This window comes from Odocoileus virginianus, chromosome 1 (genome assembly GCF_023699985.2).
Source record: "Odocoileus virginianus isolate 20LAN1187 ecotype Illinois chromosome 1, Ovbor_1.2, whole genome shotgun sequence".
In the NCBI taxonomy this organism is placed as follows: domain Eukaryota; kingdom Metazoa; phylum Chordata; class Mammalia; order Artiodactyla; family Cervidae; genus Odocoileus; species Odocoileus virginianus.
In genome coordinates this window covers 106,274,068-106,295,175 of record NC_069674.1, presented here as the reverse complement: position 1 = coordinate 106,295,175, position 21,108 = coordinate 106,274,068, and the positions used below count along the sequence as shown (strand labels likewise).

General features: G+C 53.2%; 1 protein-coding gene across 5 annotated transcripts in view; it reads left to right on the top strand.

Moving 5' to 3' along the window:
• Positions 1-21,108, top strand: part of GRB10 (growth factor receptor bound protein 10) — a 217,469-nt gene that overhangs the window by 69,741 nt on the left and 126,620 nt on the right. For all 5 annotated transcript variants that reach the window (XR_011489400.1, XM_070472078.1, XM_070472072.1 and 2 more), the window contains one exon: positions 2,444-2,538. Coding sequence is in view for 3 of the 5 variants with exons in the window: in XM_070472067.1 (XP_070328168.1) it covers positions 2,444-2,538 (95 nt within the window). In the remaining 2 variants the exon portion in view is untranslated. The remainder of the gene's footprint in view (positions 1-2,443; positions 2,539-21,108) is intronic.

Sequence of the window (21,108 nt, the reverse complement as noted above, 5' to 3'; positions counted from 1 at the left end):
ACCTTTCCTCCAAAAACAGCAACATTCTGAGGATCCTGGATGTTAAGGGCGTCAACATATGACTTTGGGCCAGGGGACACAGTTCGGCCCATAACTGGATCTTACCCTGATGTTTTTGCTGTTTTGACTGGTGACATTAATATCCCTAGGGCTCCCCTGGTGGCTCAGTGGTGAAGAATCCAAATGCAATGCCGGTGATGCGGGTTCGATCCCTGAGTCAAATGGAAGGGATTGGCTACCCATCTCAGTGGTCTTACCTGGAGAATTCCACGGACAGGGGAGCCTGGCGGGCTGCAGTCCATGGGCTTGCAAAGAGTCGGACATGACTGAGCGACTAAAGTATAATAAATTAATATCCCTAATTTTATGCCCTGCCTAAATCATTCAGTTTTCCTCTGAGAAGCTTCTGTGAGTCTTTTAATTCTGACTTCTGGAAGATTGAGCCTGTGAGCTGAAGGAGAAACCTGAAATGTGAGGAGCTCTGTCCTGGGAGGCTTTCTGGGGTCTGTCCTTTCCAGTCTGTCCTCTGCGTCCTGCGTTCCGTCCTAACCTTCCTGTCTTGGCTCATTCTCTCTGTGGACTGTTTATGGTGCTTCTGTAATTTCTTTTCCGTGGGTTTTCTTTCCTACATGTCAGTTCTGATGTGAAGGCTCCCAGCATCTGTCTTGGGTAGATCTTTGAAGGCTCCCAGCATCTGTCTGTCTGTCTTGGGTAGATTTGCCTGAAGTCTTTCTTCCAGTCCCCCTTTTTTTCCTGATTTTCTAACTTTTCATTAAGATAAGTGAACCACTTTTCTAAATTTTTCTTCATTTCTCTCAAAGTAAAGCCATTTCAGGGAAATAAGTCCTTCCAGGCCCCAGAGGATTAGATGAGGAAACGGTTTCTCAGCTCTGGTTCCTGGTTTGCTGGTCACCAAGGCTCCGGCCACCATTCACTGAAACGCAGCCCGAGCTGAGCCGTCTACTTGAAGGGGACGCCGGACACCCGCCTGTGTCTCGGGGAACCTGTGGGCAGAAGGGTCCCTCCAGGTGGCCCAGGACAAGGGTGGCTGTTGGAACTGTCTGGCTTTCCCTCATCCGATGGGGTGAGGACCCCTTTGGGAATCCTGTCTCTGTGGATGTGGCTGCGGAAAGCCTGTTGGGGACTCAAGTCCTGCACAGTCAGACAGTGTCTCTCTGCCGGCACTTCCTGAGGGTTTTGCTGCAGAGCAAGCCTCTGTCTCTAGTAAGCACATGGTTCATTTGTGGGGAGTGAGACCAAGGAGGGGCATTTACAGCCCTGTGTGGCTTATGGAAAGAGGGCTGTGAGCCCAACGTGTGGCCCAGGAGCCCAGAGTGGATATTGACTGAGCCATCATGGGTGGTGGTGATTGGTGAGGGACAGTCCAAGGGGCCTTCCTGGAGGAGGTGGCCCCTGAGCTCAGTCCTATAGGGCCGTAACACTTGTAGCGGCCGACAGAGCTCAGAACAACACTCTTCTTCCTTCTGGTGATTTCTGAGAGAGAAGAATGGTGTGAGGGATCTTTCTGACCCGAGCGCTGGTTCCTCTCCTCCTGCTGCAGTCCAGAGTATGACTTGTAACAGTCTTCTGTCTTCATGGAAATGAAACTCTGACTTCTGCTGAGATGTGCGCTGCAGAAAGCTGTGTTAGATGGCCTCTGGTCTGTGAGTGTCAGGTGGTGGGTCCCCATGCAGACCGAGCTGCTGTGCCCGCCTCGCTCCTGCCCCCCACCCCCCGTCCTCTGCATTGCTGGGGGGGTGGGTTTTGTCGGGGTCAGTTCTGGAACTCTCATGGACCATCCTGTATGGATCAAACCTATGATCTGTGCCGCAGGAGATTAAAGAGAGAGCTGGGATCTTACTTCCCTGCTGTCTGGGGCTCCTTGTTGGAGCCGAGTGTGCACTTTGACGGAGCTGAAGTCGCTCTGGCACTCCCAGGAGGTGGCACGTCTCACATCCGTTCCAGAGGCCGCAGCTGTGAGTGGTGTTCTCCCAGGCGGTCCCTGCAGGGAGCCTGTTGGGTCTGTGTGTGGTGGTTTGATGCTGCTGAGAGGGTGCCTCCTAGGGTTAGGGTTAGGGTTCTAGGCTGTGGGTGGTGCTCAGAGGACCCCAGCAACACCCGCCCCGCCTCCCCACAGGCTGAGCCTGTGCTGCCCACAGTATGAGAAGGTCCTCAGGCTGCTTCGTGACTGCCAGGGGAGGAAGGGTCAGGTGACTCACGGGGCCTGCTAAGCGGGCGGCACTCAGTTCTCTGTGGGGCTCACCCCTCTGAGCACCTCTGCCCAACAGGCCCTGTGACCACAGCTCAAGCTTCTGGAGTTGGGGCCAGTCCCCTGATCGCCCAGGATGCAGGTGGTGTCCAGGTCAGCCCCTTGCCCCTGGGCCCCTGGAGAGCAGTGGGCCTGCCCTCTGTCTGGGTTTCTCACAGTCTGTCTCTGTTCCAGGTCCCGTGCAGTCCATGTGGTTTGAAGACCGCGGGAAGGAACCGATGGCTTTAGCAGGCGGCACAGATTCCTTCCTGCACCATCCGTACTACCAGGTAGGGGGTCGCGGACGGCGGGCTCTGACAGGGGCGCTGGCCGAGGGCCAGGGCGCAGGCAGCGCTCATAACCTGCCCGCCCATCACTGGCAGATGAGTGAGGAGGTGCTGGGTGGGGCTGTGGACGCGTCCGGCACGTCTGCACGGCCTTGCTTCCTTGCTCTGGGAGAGTTCATCTCTATGGCCACGGCACCCTTCTCTGCAGGGTTTTCATTGAGGTGCACACTTGCCCACAATGAAGCAGGCCCTGTGTTGTTCCCTGCTGGGCCCTAAAACTCCAGATGGCGAGTGGGAGTGGTGGCAGGCATTAGGCTGCTGAAGGAGAGACAGGCGCTTACGGGGCGGGAAGTGGGACGGAGGAGCTTCTTGGCCTGGCAGTGACCTGCCTGTCACAGGTGGGGCCCTTCTCACCCTGAGAGCGTCAGGCAGCCTTCGTGGGGGAGTGGGTGTCCCCAAGCCCCTCTGCAGGGGCGCTGTCAGTTTCCTGTGTGTGTCTCCTGAGGCAGGTTTCCGCTGGAACTTTTGCTTTATGGTGTGGATGGGCACATTGGATCCTTAGATCTTTGGACTGAATAAGAGAATTTGCATTTCTCCTTACGAGCCCTGCAGCACATAAAGCACTTGAATCATCTCTTGGCCTCCAGTTCCCAGCAGGGTCTTAAGTTTTGAAGTCCCTTGATCCGATGTTTGCACTTCTCTGAGCTGGTCTCTCTCTCCCTTCGTCTGTGACATCCTGTTTAGCTGTGGTGATGATTATTTGCATATAGCATCATGGCTGCAGAGAGGTGTCTTTTTGATTTGTGTGCGTGTGTGTGTCATAGAGAAACAGGTCTTGGAAGAGAGACTGGAGACTAGGAATAGACTGGGAACAGGATCCGCTGTAATCACTGGATTTGAGACAAAGCCACCATCAGTTTCAAGTGAGAAAAGAGGCGCAAGCCTCAGTAGAGCCGCGACGTGTGCTCCTGACCCCGGGCGTGCTCAGTGGGTGAGCTTTTCCAGGCCCTGTCCTCGCCTCCTGCGGGACTGTTCGCTTGGTCTTAAAAAGGCCGGGTTGCCTCACCCTGTTGATTGACACTCTAAGCTGCCTCCGCGGGTCATGGTTTCAACCCTCACTTGGCCACAGCTTTGGCCGATTGTCACCCAGCCTACTTCCTTACACTTGGCACCAGTGCTCCCAGGAAAATGGGATCTTCAGGAGCAGCCTTCCCCCGGGAAATGGGCCTGAAAGTTCGCTGAGTGTTCTCTCCGCTGGTCACCGAGCAGACCGTAAGGCCTCAACAAGGCACAGGGAAGGATCCGCCTGAGGCCCGCTTAGCTCATCGCCCTGGCATCTCAGACTTCCTTTGGTTCAGGCGGAGACGGCAGCGCTGCCAGCTGCAGCTGGTGCCCGGCTTCTCAGACTTGTGAGGTGTTTGTAGTCAGCGTCCCAGTTGCCCGCGGCTCTCTGCAGGAGCCAGAAGGAGGCGGCCGCACCGTGGGCCTGCCAGCAGACCCTGTCGCCCCGGGGAGAAGTGCTCGGTCACGCTGTTGTGTGGCTTCCGCAGGCGCTGTCGCGCTCTTGTGAGTCCGGCAGGCCGGCTTGGCAGCTCTTATCCTGTGTTCCTGGAAAATCAGCTGACAGTTCCAGAATTTCTCAGAACATGGGATGATTTACAGTGCGTTCAGTCTTGAGTAATATGTCGTTACAGCAAAGAGATAAATCTCCAAGTTTTTATAGAGAGGAGTTTCTTTGTACGATCTTCAGCAAACAAGCAATGTTCTCATTCTGGCTGCTCAGCCATCACTGTGGCTTTTGGGTTAGGTGCGGCTTCAGTAAGTCAGCCGCCGCGCAGTCTTTTCTGGACCCAGAAGCACCAGGAGGACTTTGTGTATTTAACTAGCCTGCTTCCTGCTTCAAAGACGTTGGCGGCAGGTTGGTGGGCCTGGCGGGGGCCTGGCGGGGGGGAGGTGAAGGGCTTCTCTCCGCAAATCTTTGAGCTGTGGTGTTGTAGGTCTGTGGCCTCCGGGGAGTGATGGGATGCTTCAGGGGCCCTGCTGGTGGAAAGGGTGAGTGACGTCAGGGTGCTGTGGGACCGGAGGAAGGGTGTGGGGTATGCCCAGTAAGGGGCCAGCCCCGTCTCAGGTGCCCGCCCCGGCTGGCTACCAGAATCCCTTGGTGTTGACTGAACACCGGCCGGGTGCCAGCTCTCCCCCAGCAGATTCACTCCTGGGGCTCCTGACTCCTGGTGAGGGAGACAGTCCCGGGGAAACTGGTATGTGGGATCCTTGTGAGTAATGATGGTGATTCTTAAGCAAGTAGAACAGGACAGTGGGGAGAGATGCCAGGAGGTCAGGGAGGCCCCCGCCAGGGTATGCCTAGAGCTGGGGATGGTACCCTGGCCTGGCAGAGCCTCTCCAGGGCCAGCGCACCTGGCCCGCAGAGCCAGGGACGGGAATGGATGTCTGTCACTTAGGAATGAGAGGTCTTCAGTGCTGGTGATTTAGTGGCTCCGTTGCGTCCAACTCTGTGCGACCCCATGGAACCGTCCAGGCCCCTGTGTCCCTGGGATTCTCCAGGCAAGAATACTGTGGCGGGTGTCCATCTCCTTCTCCAGGGGATCTTCCCGACTCGGGGATCAAACCCACATCTCCTGCCGCAGGCGGATGCTTTACCAACAGAGCCACCAGTGGAGCCTGAGAGGTCTTTCAGGCTTTTTACGTAAAGGCCCACAGCCTGCAACTCTAAACTCTCCAAACCAAGAGGTTTCTTTGCTTCTCATGTCTCAGAGAATCCAGCCTGATCACTCAGGACTGGGTCCCTTAGGCACTGAACGGGCTTGGTGACAGGGCCGCCCTGGACCCTGTGTCATCTTTCTCAAGTCCAGACCATTCTTAATTTCCAGCTGTATCCTCCAGGGTGTTGACAAAGGGATTATGCACCTATTATGAGATGTATTTTATTTATTTAGCATACATAAAAAAACATTTGCTGTGCTTCAAAACACACACACACACACACACACACAAAGACTGCTAGAAAATAGAATGAATAGAATGTTGAGCTGTTATGTAGAAACAAGATTCTTAAATGTAAATTTAAGATAAGATGTTAAGATTATTGGCACATCTCCAGATATTTAATCCAAATATTTATTTCTAAATGCTTATTTTATAACTTTTTTCCTGATTTTTGATTTGAAAACACATCCACCTGTATTCGAAGTAAAATGTTGTAGAAGCTGTCCTTGTGATCTTTCTCCAAAGACTGTTTGCTAGTTGTTGTTGTTTAATCGCTAAGTCATGTCTGACTCTGATCCTGTGGGTTGTAGCCCACAAGATCCCTCTGTCCATGGGATTTTCCAGACAAGAATACTAGAGAGGGTTGCCATTTCCTCCTCCAGGGGATCTTTCCGACCCAGGGATCAAAGCTATGTCTCTTGTGTTAGCAGGCGGATTCTCTACCACTGAGCCACCAGGGAAGCCCCTGTTTGTCAGTAGAGCGTAGAAAAGCAGCCTTCTGTGATGCCTTCTCTTCCCCTCCTCCTCTGTTTGTAGGGTAATTTCATAAATGCTGTCCCAGCCCCACGTCTCTGCAGATTGCTTCCTTGGCCCCATTTCAGTTGTACATTCCTGAGCCTTCTGACGAGGCGCCTCCCTTTGCAGGGCAGAGGTTGGCAAACCACAGCCTGTGGGTCATATCTAGCCCTAGCCCCTGCCTGCTTTTGTAAATAAAGTTTTATCAGAAAACGGCTATACTCATTTGCTTACATCTTGTCTCTGGCTGCTTTGGGGCCTCACCAGCAGAGCTGAGCAGAGCCTGGCCCTCCCAAGCAACTCCTGTTTTAGGACGGTGATTAGTGATAGGAGTTCTGGGCAGACGGAGACCAGAGTGGGCCCCCTTGTACCCGCTTGTGACCCCCTTCACTGTGGGGGCAGCAGGAGCAGCACGCAGCCTGAGCGTGAGCGTGAGCGTGAGCGTGAGCCTGAGCGTGAGCGTGAGCCTGAGTGTGAGCGTGAGTGTGAGCGTGAGCCTGAGCCTGAGCGTGAGCCTGAGCCTGAGCGTGAGCCTGAGCCTGAGCCTGAGCGTCAGCGTGAGCCTGAGCCTGAGCCTGAGCGTGAGCCTGAGCCTGAGTGTGAGCGTGAGCCTGAGCCTGAGCGTCAGCGTGAGCCTGAGCCTGAGCGTGAGCCTGAGCCTGAGCCTGAGCGTGAGCCTGAGCCTGAGCGTGAGTGTGAGCGTGAGCCTGAGCCTGAGCCTGAGCCTGAGCGTGAGCCTGAGCCTGAGCCTGAGCCTGAGCCTGAGCGTGAGCCTGAGCCTGAGCGTGAGTGTGAGCCTGAGCCTGAGCCTGAGCGTCAGCGTGAGCCTGAGCCTGAGCCTGAGCGTGAGCCTGAGCCTGAGCCTGAGCCTGAGCGTGAGCGTGAGCCTGAGCCTGAGCGTCAGCGTGAGCCTGAGCCTGAGCCTGAGCCTGAGCGTGAGTGTGAGCGTGAGCCTGAGCCTGAGCGTGAGCCTGAGCCTGAGCCTGAGCGTGAGCGTGAGCGTGAGCCTGAGCCTGAGCGTGAGCCTGAGCGTGACCCTGAGCGTGAGTGTGAGCCTGAGCCTGAGCCTGAGCGTCAGCGTGAGCCTGAGCCTGAGCCTGAGCGTGAGCCTGAGCCTGAGCCTGAGCCTGAGCGTGAGCGTGAGCCTGAGCCTGAGCGTGAGCGTGAGCCTGAGCCTGAGCGTGAGCCTGAGCGTGAGTGTGAGCGTGAGCCTGAGCCTGAGCGTGAGCCTGAGCCTGAGCCTGAGCGTGAGCGTGAGCGTGAGCCTGAGCCTGAGCGTGAGCCTGAGCGTGACCCTGAGCGTGAGTGTGAGCCTGAGCCTGAGCCTGAGCGTCAGCGTGAGCCTGAGCCTGAGCCTGAGCGTGAGCCTGAGCCTGAGCGTGAGTGTGAGCCTGAGCCTGAGCGTGAGCCTGAGCCTGAGCGTGAGTGTGAGCCTGAGCCTGAGCCTGAGCGTCAGCATGAGCCTGAGCCTGAGCCTGAGCGTGAGCCTGAGCCTGAGCGTGAGTGTGAGCGTGAGCCTGAGCATGAGCCTGAGCCTGAGCGTGAGTGTGAGTGTGAGCGTGAGCCTGAGCCTGAGCATGAGCCTGAGCCTGAGCGTGAGTGTGAGCGTGAGCCTGAGCCTGAGCATGAGCCTGAGCCTGAGCGTGAGTGTGAGTGTGAGCCTGAGCCTGAGCCTGAGCGTGAGCCTGAGCCTGAGCGTGTGCCTGAGCGTGAGCCTGAGCGTGTGCCTGAGCGTGACCCTGAGTGTGAGCGTGAGCATGAGCCTGAGCCTGAGCCTGAGCGTGACCCTGAGCGTGAGTGTGAGCGTGAGCCTAGCCCTCACTTTCCAGTCACACAGCTTTGAGCCTGTGGCTGTGTTCACATCCGGTTCCTGCCTCTGGAGAAGCCGGACGGTGTCATCTGTCATGCTCTGGATTTGGGGTCATTCTCTAGAATTAATTCTGTTCCCAAAGTTGGTCAGTGTCACTGTTTTTTTTAGCCAGAGTCATCCTGTGGCTTCTTTGTGTTTTATCTTACACACGTGTATTGGCAAAGAGATTGCTTCATTGGATTATATTTTCTTTAAGAAATCTGTGGACAGTTCCTTCCACTTGCCATGGTGGGAGAGACGGATGCAAGGATGACTTGAGACCTCACTTATTTTTATTTTATGAGACTCTTCCAGTAGATAGGACCTTCATCTAAAGTGGTTTTTTGTAAATCTTTGGAGATTATTTCTGGATTTAGTGACAACCACTGTTTAATAGAGATGTTTTTTGTGAGGTGAAGCTGGCGACTGGTGAATGCAATGATGATACAGTCTGAGTGGCTGCACCGGTGGGGACCCTGCATCATCTCTTCAGGGAACCTGACCCTTACCCCTCAGTGCAGGCTGGGTAATGGGGAAAGGATTCAGCACTTCTGTTGACTTGTCTTGGGTTCTCTTCTTTTACCTTCCACCAACCACTGGAGACATAACCTTCACAGCTTCAGGATACCCATTTTACAGACTAGAAAACCAACTCACTCACTGTGCACTGGTTCTCAAGCCAAGGACTTTACTTGGATTTTTCTAAGTAGGAGTCTTGCCACAACTCTGTGAGGTGAGTCCTTCATGTTCTCCCCTTTTCAGATGAGGATTGCGAGGCAGGGAAGGCCGTTACCCCATCAGGTGACGGCTGTGTTTTTCTCAACACCCCTGTCGATGGGGGCTGTGAGTGTTCACGTTGTGGGGACCACACGCGTCCCACTCTGCAGAGCCTTGCAGTGATGCGACTGTTTGTGTCCTGGGGTTCTGCACTCACTGCACTTCCGTGGTCCTAAAGTGCCATGAGATAAGACTGTGAGTGCCACGAGGGTCTTAGTTGTGGCACATAGTTGTGGCACGTGGGATCTAGTTCCCTGACCGAGGATTGAATCGAGGCCCCCTCCATTGGGAGCTTGGAGTCTTAGCCACTGGACCACCAGGGAAGTCCCTAAAGGGTCAGTTTTAATGACAACTTTTCATTCAAAGTAAAGATTATCACATATCCTCCTTAACATGGATTGGTTGGAAAATGTTTGAATTTCAAAATCGTAAAATTGGAGGGGTTTCTTAGAATCAGTGAAATACTACTAGTACATGATAAATAAAAATTAAGAAAAACTTTTTGTCAGGGAGGGACAGACTTGCTCTGTTCTGAATGTTTTGTTTGTTTTACCTAAACCTTATTTTCAGGAAGAGGGTTGGCTTCAGGTCTTACATTCCCTCTGAAGGACTCACAGAGCTCTGTTTATTGAACACCTTCTCTGTGTTCTTGCTGTTCTCTGTTCATGCTTGCGTGGCAAGCATGGTGCGTGGGTTAGGCTTCTGTTTTGTTTAGGGGACCAGGGCTCAAAGCAGCTCCCAGCTCATGTCGCTGGTACCTGGTAGACTGGGGCGGGGTCTGTGGCTCTGGGTTTCCCTGCCCTGTTGCTTTGCTTCTCCTGGGCACCTGTGCTTGGCTGGACAGGTATGTGATGCCTGCCTATAGGCTGATCGACTGACTGAGGGGCTGAACTTAATTAATACTCTGTCAAATGAGATTTCACAGTCCAACAGAAAGGCTGCAGGGCTGGGACTTGGGCCAGCAGAATGACAAGTTGTCAGGGAGAGGGCAGGACTGCTTGGGGAATGATATGCTGGGGCCCTGGGTCCTCACGGGCTGCTCAGTGTTGGGCTGGCCTGGTCTCTGATGTCAGCCCCTCAGCCACCTGCTCCCCTGACGTGTGGTTGCTGCTGTCCCAGGACAGAGCCTGCTCACAGGCACTTGCACTTTCTGGGGTCAGCTGGATTGTCAGCATCATCGCATCATCCCATGGGACCTGGGTGGCCCTGCTTGGTGTGGCCCGCCGACCCACCTGGCTTGTCCGCTCCTGGCCTTAGTCACCTTCCCGCCAGCTGCCACCCACTGGCTGTCAGGGCACCCCACTTCTTCACGTGTCCCCGTGGATGGACCTGGGCCCCGGCGAGCACGCCTACTTCCTCACACGTCCCTCTGGTCTCAGGTTAACGAGCCATCTCTGCAGGAAAGGGGACTCGGCCTCCCCAGCGAGGTGGACAGGGGTCCCGGTTTGTCCGTCAGACCCGAGCACCGCCTGCTGCTCTGCCTTCGTCCGCACCGTCGCATTCTGCCCCCGTGACCCCCACGTCCAGCCCTGCATTGGCCTCACCTGTGTCCACGTCCACCTGGAGCCTCAGGCCTGTTTCGCTGGAGCGGGCTGGCTGTGTCGGAGGCGGGGCGGCTGGCTCCAGGCTTGCCCACACACTTGGTTTCCAGTGTGAAAGCAGGCTCCGGCCCTGCAGGGAGACCGCAGCCCTCGTGTCCACCCAGCGGCGTCCTCCCCGGGGCTGCAGATCAGAGGCTGTGCTTGCCTCCTGCGGCCTGTCTGGTGAAGGGGTCTCGTGAGGCGCCGAGGCTGCAGGCAGTTTCTGTGACTCTGACTAGTCTGAAGACAGGACCACGGGCGGGGTCCTGAGACTGCGTTATAATGTCTGATTATGGCCCGTTGTGCACACGGTGGTCCTGTTAACTTATTCTTGGAGATGAAGCGCGCCGTGTCTCTCTGTCCAGTCTGAAAGGTGATGGAGTGATGTGGCACTTTCCCCGGCTGGGTTCTGAGTGCTGAAGAACTCCTGTTTGCTTGGCTGCGAAGGGAGGAATGAGTTGGTTACTTTGCAGGTGCATCAGCCCAGCAGCCAGAGGACGTAGGTAGGTTGTGAGCACGCGGACAGTGCTTCGATGGATGGAAATTTTGACAGTAGCAACTGTTTTTTAAAAATGGCGCCTTTGGGCAGCAGGAAGAACCTTAAAATTACTTTTATTAAAGCATATGGATAATTTTAACACAATTTCCTGTTTTAAGTGTTTGGTCTTAAAGTGGAGCCCTGCCAGTCTGCCCTGTCCATGGGATTTCCCAGGCAAGAATATTGGAGCAGATTGCCATTTCCTCCTCCAGGGGATCTTCCCAACCCAGGGATTGAACCCATATCTCTTGTGCCTCCTGCATTGGCAGGCAGGTTTATTTACCTCTGTGCCACCTGGGAAGCCAAAGTGGTAGCTAGTTTAAATTACATTCTTACATCCTGTGGGGTATTTAGCTTGCAGTGCGCCTCACCGTGGCCTGCATGTGTCCTTGTCTGGCTCCTGCTTGCTTCTTCCTCTTTGCAAAAGTGTCCCCTGCCCCTGGGCCTTGCCTCCCCTGCTGCCGCCGCCAGTTAGTAACCCAGCAACGATCTTCACAGACACTCAGCACTCACCTTGTCACTTTCCCCAGCATTTGCTAGATACTTTGCATGTTTTGAAGGAGACTCTAGGAATGTGGCAACTGGTCTCTTAAAAATTATTTCTATTATTGTATTATAAACCAGGGAGAAACAAAAAGTATTTGAGGTTACTCTAATTAAGATTAGCATTATCAACATCTATAAGATTTTCCTGTAATTGATGTTTAAGGAAAACTCTTACTGAATTTTCTGTCACTTTCCTTTATTTTTTCTGGAAAGGCGATAGGGAATCTTGCATTTCTTTTTCTGGCTTTCAGCTTTTGGGGCGTTCTCCTGGGCTTGCTGACACAGAGGAAAGTTCTTTGAAGGTTTTCGTGCCCTGCCACTGGGGCCGGGAGGGAGCAGACTGTCTCCACCAGTTGCTTCCAGGGCCCCGCGAGCCTGCTTAGGAGAAAGAGACTGGGCTTAAAAAATAAATTAAAAGAAAAAAAAAAACTATAAAAGGAGCATAAGCTCATAGCAAAAAGACAGTGTTATTATTGGTAGAAACTTGTAAAGGAGCATAGAAGTGTAAGAAGCTGCATCTGAAGTTTATCTCACAGGGAGACCAGCCTTCCTTGCAGGCGTTAAGGTTGGTCACCGTCAGGATGAAGATGCTGAGTGCACTTTGCCCAGGCTGCCGCCTGGCCTGGGCAGAGGTCCTGGGTCCATGGCGCCCTTGACACCTGTGCCTTCTGCCCCACAGTCTTTGTTCAGGGCCCGTTTCTAGAAAGTGAGGTTTTCCCTCCAGTTTTATTCAAATTGCATCTTCCTCCCCTACTTAGGGGTTTCCCTGGTGGCTCAGACGGCAAAGAATCTGCCTGCAATGCAGGAGACCTGGGCTTGATCCCTGAGTCAGGAAGATCCCCTGGAGAAGGAAACCGCTAACCACTCCTGTAGTCTCGCCTGGAGAATCCCATGGACAGAGGAGCCTGGTGGGCTACAGTCCATGGGGTCGCATAGAGTCGGCCACGACTGAGCGACCTCACTTCACTTTTCCCTGGCGCCACCCTCTTCAGTTATAAAGAAGTAAATTGCACTGAATGTTTATTGCTTACTGTTTATTTTCTCCAGATAAAATCTAAACACTCAGAGGCAGGATCTTTGCTTTAGGTGCGGACACGCTGGCCTTATGATAGAAGCTCGAGGCGTATCTGTGGAATGGTTGAGCCTCTTTGAAGATGGACTGTGTTTCTCTGACCCTCAGGTGGCCAGGTGGTGAGGCAGCCTCATCTCTGAAGCACTGTGACTGCTGCCCTGGTCACGGTGTCACCCAGGAGAGGATTCTTTCATCCCCATGAACTTAAAAGACATCAGTCACTCATCACAGACTTCTTTTCTGCCTGTGAGCTTCAAGAGCGGTTTCCAGGGCTGATCCTCAGAGTGGGTGTGGCATGTTTTGGGTTCCAGCGAACTGGGTGTGGATGTATGGATAAAACCTGCTTCGTAAGGAGCAAGTTCTCAGACTGAACCAGGGGCGCAGAGTGAGGATGGGGTCTCTGGGCTCATCCTCTTCCTCCCTCCTGGTGTGTGACACGTGCGCGGTGCTCACATCTCAGCTTCCCCTCCAGTCTCGGTTCAGGGCAGGACGTGGTGCGGCCTGGCCTTGGGGTGCTGCGTGGCCACAGGTGAGAGCCTGGGTGGACACTGAGCTGGGGGGCTGGGTTGCCGGGCTCGGGGTCATCTCCATTGTGGATTAGACAGTGTCTGAGGCCCCCTCTCATGTCTGGCTCAGGCACCGAACTGATGGACTGCCGAGCGGCCTTCACTGAAGCATGTCTGGGGCCAGCATTTCAAAATAAAGATGTTTCAAATCTGGCTCATCCTCCTGTTGCCCAGACTGGCCTCTCCTCCCCTCTGCTGTGTCAGCGCCGTCCCCGGCCCCCTCCCCCCAGAAGGCCTGGGCCCTTCCTGTGTCCCCCCTCCATCACGTCCTTTTCTTTGCACGTGGCCCTGGCTCTGGTTGGGGAAGCCCCGTGCTGCCTGGTGGGCCTGCCAGGCTCCCTGGAGACCCTGGACTCCCCTGGGGGGTGAGGGGGGTGGGTGCACTGGGTGCTCTGGGCTGGGTGGCTTGGCTCCCTGCAGGGTCGTCCTGGCCATTTGGAGACAGCTTGTGTGGTGTGTGGTCATGGCCTGTGCCTGCTTCTCTTGGGTCCTGCCAGGAGCTGTCGTCGCGGCATCTGTGAGCCCAGGACTTGGTTTCAGAGGAGGAGTCCTCAGGCAGTGGTGTCGAAATACGGCTTCATCAGATGCTTGGGTGAGGTTTGCTGATGCCAGAGGATCAGCCTTGCAGGTGTGCTAATGGGGAATGGGACTTGGGACTTGAAGCAAGGGTTGGGGTGAGGAGTATTTTATAACCTTGGTGTTGGGTAAAGAAGGGCTCTTGCGGGGTCTGTAGGTTCTCTCTGCCTGGGTGCGTTTTAAATTTGTGATGCTGTGTTTCCACATGTGGTGCCATTAATACACACACACACACATGTCTGCCTGCTTTCACGGGTGTGACTCCCTTGGTGACAGAACCAGGAGTCACAATCCGGCTAGCTGATGTCCTTGCCGTCAGCCAAGCCTGGGGCAGCCCCACCGCTCCTGGGGGTTCATCATGTACAGCTGCCTTTCCAGGGTGACGGGGTGTGTGCAGCTCTGAGAGAGCTGGGGGCCCTCCATGCATCCCACACCCACGCAAGTGAGGCTGGGATACAGGAGGTCGCCACCTCCCTGGGGGTCGAGAAAGGAGTTGGCGTTTGTTTTGTGCGGGGACTGTTTGTGCCTCATCTCGCAGGGTCTTCCCAGCAAACCCTGTGAAATGAGTTTCATTGTCCAGGTGACACTGCAGCTTGAGGATGTCTGGGGACGTAACAGCTCAGACCCAGCAGCTGGAGTGTGCCAGGGGTCTGTCCACCCTCTGCTCTCCCTGTCCCAGAGCCCGTCCTTCCCCCTCTCCCCACCTTGGGCATAGTCTGGGGGGAGGGGTTTGAGCACAGCCTTCCTCTTGTCTCCTCTGTGCTTTATTTTCAAGCCTTTCCATTGCTTTGTCTTCATGGGGGCTCCACTACCCCGATCACTCCAGCCCTCTCTGGGGGGGAGCTTTTGGGGCTCCACTACCCCGATCACTCCAGCCCTCTCTGGGGGGGAGCTTTTGGGGCTCCACTACCCCGATCACTCCAGCCCTCTCTGGGGGGGAGCTTTTGGGGCTCCACTACCCCGATCACTCCAGCCCTCTCTGGGGGGGAGCTTTTGGGGCTCCACTACCCCGATCACTCCAGCCCTCTGTGGGGGGGAGCTCCCCAGGGCGTGGAGGGAGAGGGGGGAAGGGGGCCAGCATCTTGTCGGCTGTTGATCCCATCGGTGTAGTTTTCATCTCCAGAGATCAGATTTGGTCTTTGTACGCCTTTCATTTTTTTCCCTGACCAGGTCACGCTTTCCTTTCCCTTCATGAACACATGGGCTGTATTTCCCCCCAGTCGTTTTAATACCCCTGTCTTATGCTGTTGTCTCTGACACTTCTGTGTCTGTTTCTCTGGGTTGATTCCTCTTATCATGGTAGATCTGATTGTCTTTTCATGCCTGGCCCCTTTTGATTGGATGCCACGCATTGTGAATTTTACATGCTTGAGTGCTGACTTTTTTTTCTTTCTAGGGGTATTCCTTTAAATGAGGCTTCCCAGGTGGCACTAGACATAACAGACAGGGTCTCAATGCCCGTGTCAGGAAGATCCCCTGTAGGAGGGCATGGCAACCCACTTCAGTATTCTTACCTGGAGAATCCCATGGACAGAAGAGCCTGGCAGGCTACAGTCCTTGGGGTCACAGAGTTGGACACGACTGAAATGACTTAGCAGCAGCAGCATTCCTTTAAATATTTGGGGGATTTGTTGCAGGAACAGTTAGGCTTCTTGGAAACAGTTTGATCCTTTTGAACCTTGCTTTTAAACCGTGTTAGCTGGCCCTAGAATCACTTTTGGTCTCGGCATAATTTGTCCTCTCTGTTAAGGCAAGACGCTTCTGAAGACGTGATTTAGTGTCTCGTGTATAAGGAGATTTCCCACCTGACTGGCACAAATGCAGACTTTGCCCTGCCCTGTGTGAGCTCTGGGACTTGTTCTGACCGCTTCTTTCTTTTTTTTAAATGGAGGATAATTGCTTTATTTGCTTGAGAGTCTCTTGGACAACAAGGAGATCAAACCGATCAATCCTAAAGGAAATCAGTCCTGAATATTCATTGGAAGGGCTGATGCCGAAGCTGAAGCTCCAATACTTTGGCCACCTGATGTGAAGAACTGACTCATTGGAAAAGACCCTGATGCTGGGAAAGACTGAAGGCAGGAGGAAAAGGGGGTGACAGAGGATGAGATGGTGGGATGGCGTCATCAACTCAATGTATATGAGTTTGAGCAAACTCCTAGAGATAGTGGAGGACAGAAGACGTTGCCTGCTGCAGCCCATGGGGTCGCGGAGAGTCAGACAGGACTGAGTGAAAACAGCAGTTGCTTTACAATGCTGTGTTGGTCTCTGCCATACAGCAACAGAAACTAGCCATAATTATATGTGTATCGTCTCTCCCCCCTTGCATCACACTCCTCTAGGTTGTTATTAGAGAAATGCAAATCAAAACTACAATGAAGTATCACCTCATACCGGTCACAGTGAGGTGACCATCATCAAAAAAATCTACAAACAGATGCTGGAGAGGGTGTGGGGAAAGGGGAACCCTGTTGCACTGTTGGTGGAAATGTAAATTGATACAGCCACTATGGAAAACAGTTTGAAAGTTCCTTTATAAATTAGGAATAAAATTACCATATGACCCAGCAACCCCACTACTGGGCCTATACCCTGAGGAAACCACAATTCAGACCCGCGTACACCAATGTTCCTTGCCTGCTGCTTTCTGGGGGGTCTTTCCTGACCGTGCCTGCTCTCAGACACCCTCTGCACATCTCCAGGACCCTCCTCCGGGCTGTCCCCTCCTCTCTGCCCACCTCCCTGAGCTCTGAATTCATCCTCCTTAGAGGGACCCCCAGGCACAGTCTGCGATCCCTGCCTGGCACGTGACTGGAAACTGGAGCCCCCCTGGGGAGCCCTGGGCGGGCTCCCCACATCTGTTTCCCCTCCCTTGGAGCTGCTATCCTGTGCTTCCTGTTGTCCAGTATAAGAAACAGGCAGCCTGTTTTTGGTTCCATTTTTTAGTTATTTCAGAAGAGAGGGTATATGTAATCCTTGTTGTCCATCTTGGCTGGAAACACAGAAGTCTCCATAATTTATTTTAACCGTGGTTTTAGGAATAGAGCAGGCTTGGTACATTTGTATGTAATATACAGAATCAGCTTCAGAGCGGAAAAGGTGTAGAGGCGCCATGTGGTCCAGAGATGTCACATTATCAATGAGGAACCAGGCACGGCCCGTACAGTTACTGCTGAGGATCAGAGAGTTGGTCAGAGCAGCGGTTTACAAGCATTTGGCTCACACCACGATGAGACTTTTCATTGTGCTTCTCCTGGCTGGTGCTGAGGTTGGGACCCCATGACCCTGCGTGCTGCAGGGCGGGCCAGGTCCAGTCCCACAGAGCTGAGGAGCCTTTGGACAGAGAAGCGAGTGTGCTGTGCCGGGGACCTATGCTTCTCCTTCACTTCTGTCCTGGCCGCTTTCTTGGCACGAAGCTCCATGGAAAGCATGCTTCAGGAGAGCGTCACCTGACCTGTCAGCCGGGCCCTTCTCCATGCTTCCAGACCTGCCCTCTGGGGAGCTGTCACTTCTGACCCAGGTGCAGCGTGGAAATGCAGTTTGGATGCCGTGGGGACCCAGCTTCCCTCGTTCCGCCGCCAGACCCTCCGCCAGGGGCTGCTGCCATGCACCCCGGCCTCCTGCTCTCTGCTCTCCAGAGGGACAGGGAGATGAGGAAGAACCCCCTCGGGGATTATACCATGTTCAGCCCTGGGGCCTTTTCCTGGTCCCCTAGGGTGGTGAGAACCCTGTCCAAGTTCTGAGACTGTTGTTGAGAAAGCTCAAGGAAGAGGTGTGTGCTCACCCTGTTGATCGGGGCCGGGGAGTGGGGGGCTGGTGCTCTGCGGAGCGGGGGTCCTGCCTGGCTGACCCGGCAGCCGCATCTTGAACCAGCCTCCCGGACCTTAGAGCCGGGCTCTTGTAACCCAGCTTCATTACCCAGCCCTTGCTGTTTGAGGTGCTTGTGTGGGTGAGTGACCTGACTGCCTTTTCCTCCTGGAGGGATCCGGCCCGTGGGTGACACCTGGCTTGGTCCTCGATGCTCCCTGACGCTCGATGCTGGCAGAGTCAGGACACAAGTTGCCTCCATTTGAAACTCTGCTGTTTATCGCATGGCTGGGTAAATTAGAGCGTCCGTGGCTTCTTGTTTCTCAGACCAGTGACTCTCCAGCATAAAGCAGCCCCAGGTGCTGCTTGCTGACCCCTCTGACAAATATGTGTTGTGTTAGCCCTCATGGACGTTTGGTCCTGACTCATTTCCCTTTTCTCAAGAGAGGAGAATCCCAGGGGACACACCGAGTGGGTGGCGGCGTGCAGGCCCTCCCGTCCTGCCTCTGGTGTTCACGCTTGTCACGTTCCCAGCATCCCCTCCTGCAGCAGTCTTGTAAGTGGGGCGTGATGTGACTTTGTGCCTCCCAGGCCGGGCGGCATCAGAGGCAGGAGGCTGGGCCCTCTGTGCCCGATGGGCCAGGTCACGTCGGCAGCTGTGCCCCGTCTCGAGTGAACCCCTGCTCTCCCGTCACAAGGGCTGAGTGACCGGGTCATCAGGAGAGTGCGGCCTGACTCTGACTCACTGGTCCCTCCCGGGAGGGGAAGGAGAAACACTGGGAGCGCGGACGCCTGACCCAGGCCAACAGCCTGGTCTGGCTGAGAACCAGCAGCCCAGCCGGGGGTCCTCTTCTGGGAGAGCCAGGTGGCCTCCAGCTCATCGCCTTCATCGGGAGAGCTCTGTGGGCCCTAGAGGACAGCCAGGATGCCCAGGGCAGAGTTTATGACAGGAGCCCAACGCTTGCGCTTACAGTCAATAAGTTAGTGACTTGGAAACTCTCCCACCTCATTGAAAGGCAAGGATAGAAGTGAAGTGAGTGCGGGGAGCCCTGTGCTGTCATTCACTCAGCGGGCTGTTTGTGACATCACGTTTCTGGCTAGTTACCGTTTCACCTACGTGAGCTCTTTGGCCGCCTTCCTGAGCCACAGGGAGTGTTTTGGCAGGAATTCCTCACCTTTCCCTAGATCCCGAGACACAGAACCGTTGTAAGAGTATACAGTTGGGAGGTGTTGGTATTTGCCAACCACCGATGTTCGTGTGCATTTCCGAGGGACGGCTGCCCCTTCTCTGAAGCAAAGTCTGGTCTTTGCTGGGCTGTCACCCAGCCCTGAGGTTTAGTTCGTGTGTTATCTCTTCTGATGTTATTTGCATGTTAACTTCTATCTGTAATTAAGAGCTTGGATATAGTTAGCAGCCCTCAAATAGTGCAAGAGTTGCTGTTTCCTTGGGGTGCCGGAGAGGAGATGGGCGCTGTCCTGGATCAGGGTAGAATAAGCGATATGAGGAAGGAGTTTGCTGGGGTGGCATCTTCCTGTTTTGGAGAGTTTTTTTGTACCTCTCTTGATCAGAGATGGTCTAGGAATTTGCCTGTCAGACTCAGTATCTGTGTTCAGTTTTTACTGAGTTCGTTACAATGTTGCTTCTGTGTTATGTTTTGGCTTTTTGGCCACATAGCTCAGGATCTCAGTTCCTCGACCAGGGAGCAAATCCACACTTCCTGCATTGGAAGACAGAGTCTTAACCACTGGAACACCAAGGAAGTCCCGTTTTCCCTTTTCTTGATGAAAAAGTTTGTATTTTATGGTGAGGCAAGGAAGCTTTAAGTTCTCTGCTCGTTTGGACCTCCTCCCCCGCCTTTAGTGTTGGTTGTGCATCTCCACGAACCAGACCTCCTTAGGAGCTAACTCCCTCTTCATCTCATCAAGGGTCACTACTCCCTAGGAGATAATCTTTCATAATCTTGTGAGGGGCCGATGATGACGCATGACTCACTTTGTACATGGCGATCTGGCGTGTGTAAACTGTCAGTAGCACTTCGTTTGATGTATAAAGCTTTGTCTCAAAAACTTACACAACCTTGCTTTGACGTCTAACAGATGGAACAGTCTTTGGAACTTTCTGAAGGACTGTCTCCTGGGTTCTAATCCTCCGGTTGGCTCCAATGAAACTTTTTGTGTCCTTCGTAGACAGGCTGTTGATCAGCTTTTTGTGGACACGCTCATCACAGGTTCTCGGACCTAGATATGGGCAAATGCGTGATGTGGTCAGTGTGATGTGTACGTCTCGTTCTCTGCTCATGCACGGGATAACCAGTCAGAGTGCCATTTGGGGCACAAGCTGACCCTCCGTCATGGATTATGCGTGTATCTCCGTTAGTGTGCGTGTGTGTGCCCCGTCGCATCTGACCCTTTGCAGCCCCTTGGCCTGTAGCCTGCCAGGCTCCTCTGTCCGTGGAGGACAGGGGCTAATTGTGCAGAGCCGGCAGCCTGCACAATGTAAGGTGCTGCTCTTTTGTCAAATTCTCTGAAGTGTTAGACTTGGCATGGTTGGTTAGCAGAGTCACAGCGTGTGTGTGTAGGTCAGTACTGGCGAGAATGAGCTCTTCTATCAGACTGCATGTGGCCCACAAGGTAATTAGCTCTGCTGCTGGGGGCCTGTCCCCTTCCCCCTCATCTGTAAGAGTGGGGGTAAGACAGTACCTATTAAAGAAAGGACAGAGATGAGAATGCATGGAATAGTCTAGAAATTGATGATTTCTAGGAATGCACAAGTCGTGCTAGAACGCTTCCATTTCTTTTTTTTAAGATTTTTTTTTTCCATTTATTTTTATTAGTTGGAGGCTAATTACTTTACATCATTACAGTAGTTTTTGTCATACATTGAAATGAATTAGCCATGGATTTACATGTATTCCCCATCCCGGTCCCCCCTCCCACCTCCCTCTCCACCCGATCCCTCTGGGTCTTCCCAGTGCACCAGGCCTGAGCACTTGTAATTGACATCCTCCATCCATTCCTTCTGGCCCTCATCCCCTGTTTGTACCAGCCACCAATCTGTTCTCTGTATCTGTATGGTTTTACTTTTATTTATTATTTTGATTCCACCTATATGAGAGACTAAAAAATCATATAGTATTTATCTTTCTCTGTCTGATGTATGTTACTGAGCATAATGCTCTTGAGGTTCACCCTTGTCACAAATGCCAAGATTTTATTCTTTTTTAGATGTGGGTAATATTCCACATCTAAAAAAATATATATATTTCCACATCTATATATAATATCCACATCTAAAAAATATTCCACATCTAACAAATGTAAATATAATCATATTTATATGCCTCATCTTTATCCATTCATCCTTTAGTGGACATGTAGGTTGTCTCCATGGCTTGGCTATTGTAAATAATGCTGCAGTGAACATAGGGTGCATATATCATTTCAAATTAGTGTTTTGCTTTCTTCTGATGCTTGGAAATAGAATTGCTGGATTTTTCTTTTATTCCATTGGAGCACAGATTTCAAATGTTAAGCCATTCAAACATTAATAAATATTCCCACTGTTATTCTTGAGTCTTGATGATTATTGCGTTTAGATCTGTTTTTCGTATTCTGAGGAGACTCTGACCTGGTTTCCGTAGTGGCTGCACGCATCATTTTATGTTTTAGTCACTGCACAGTGCCAGAGGGTTTCCTCTCTCCTCATCCTCTCTAACTCTTCTGTTGTTTCTTGTCTTTTTGAT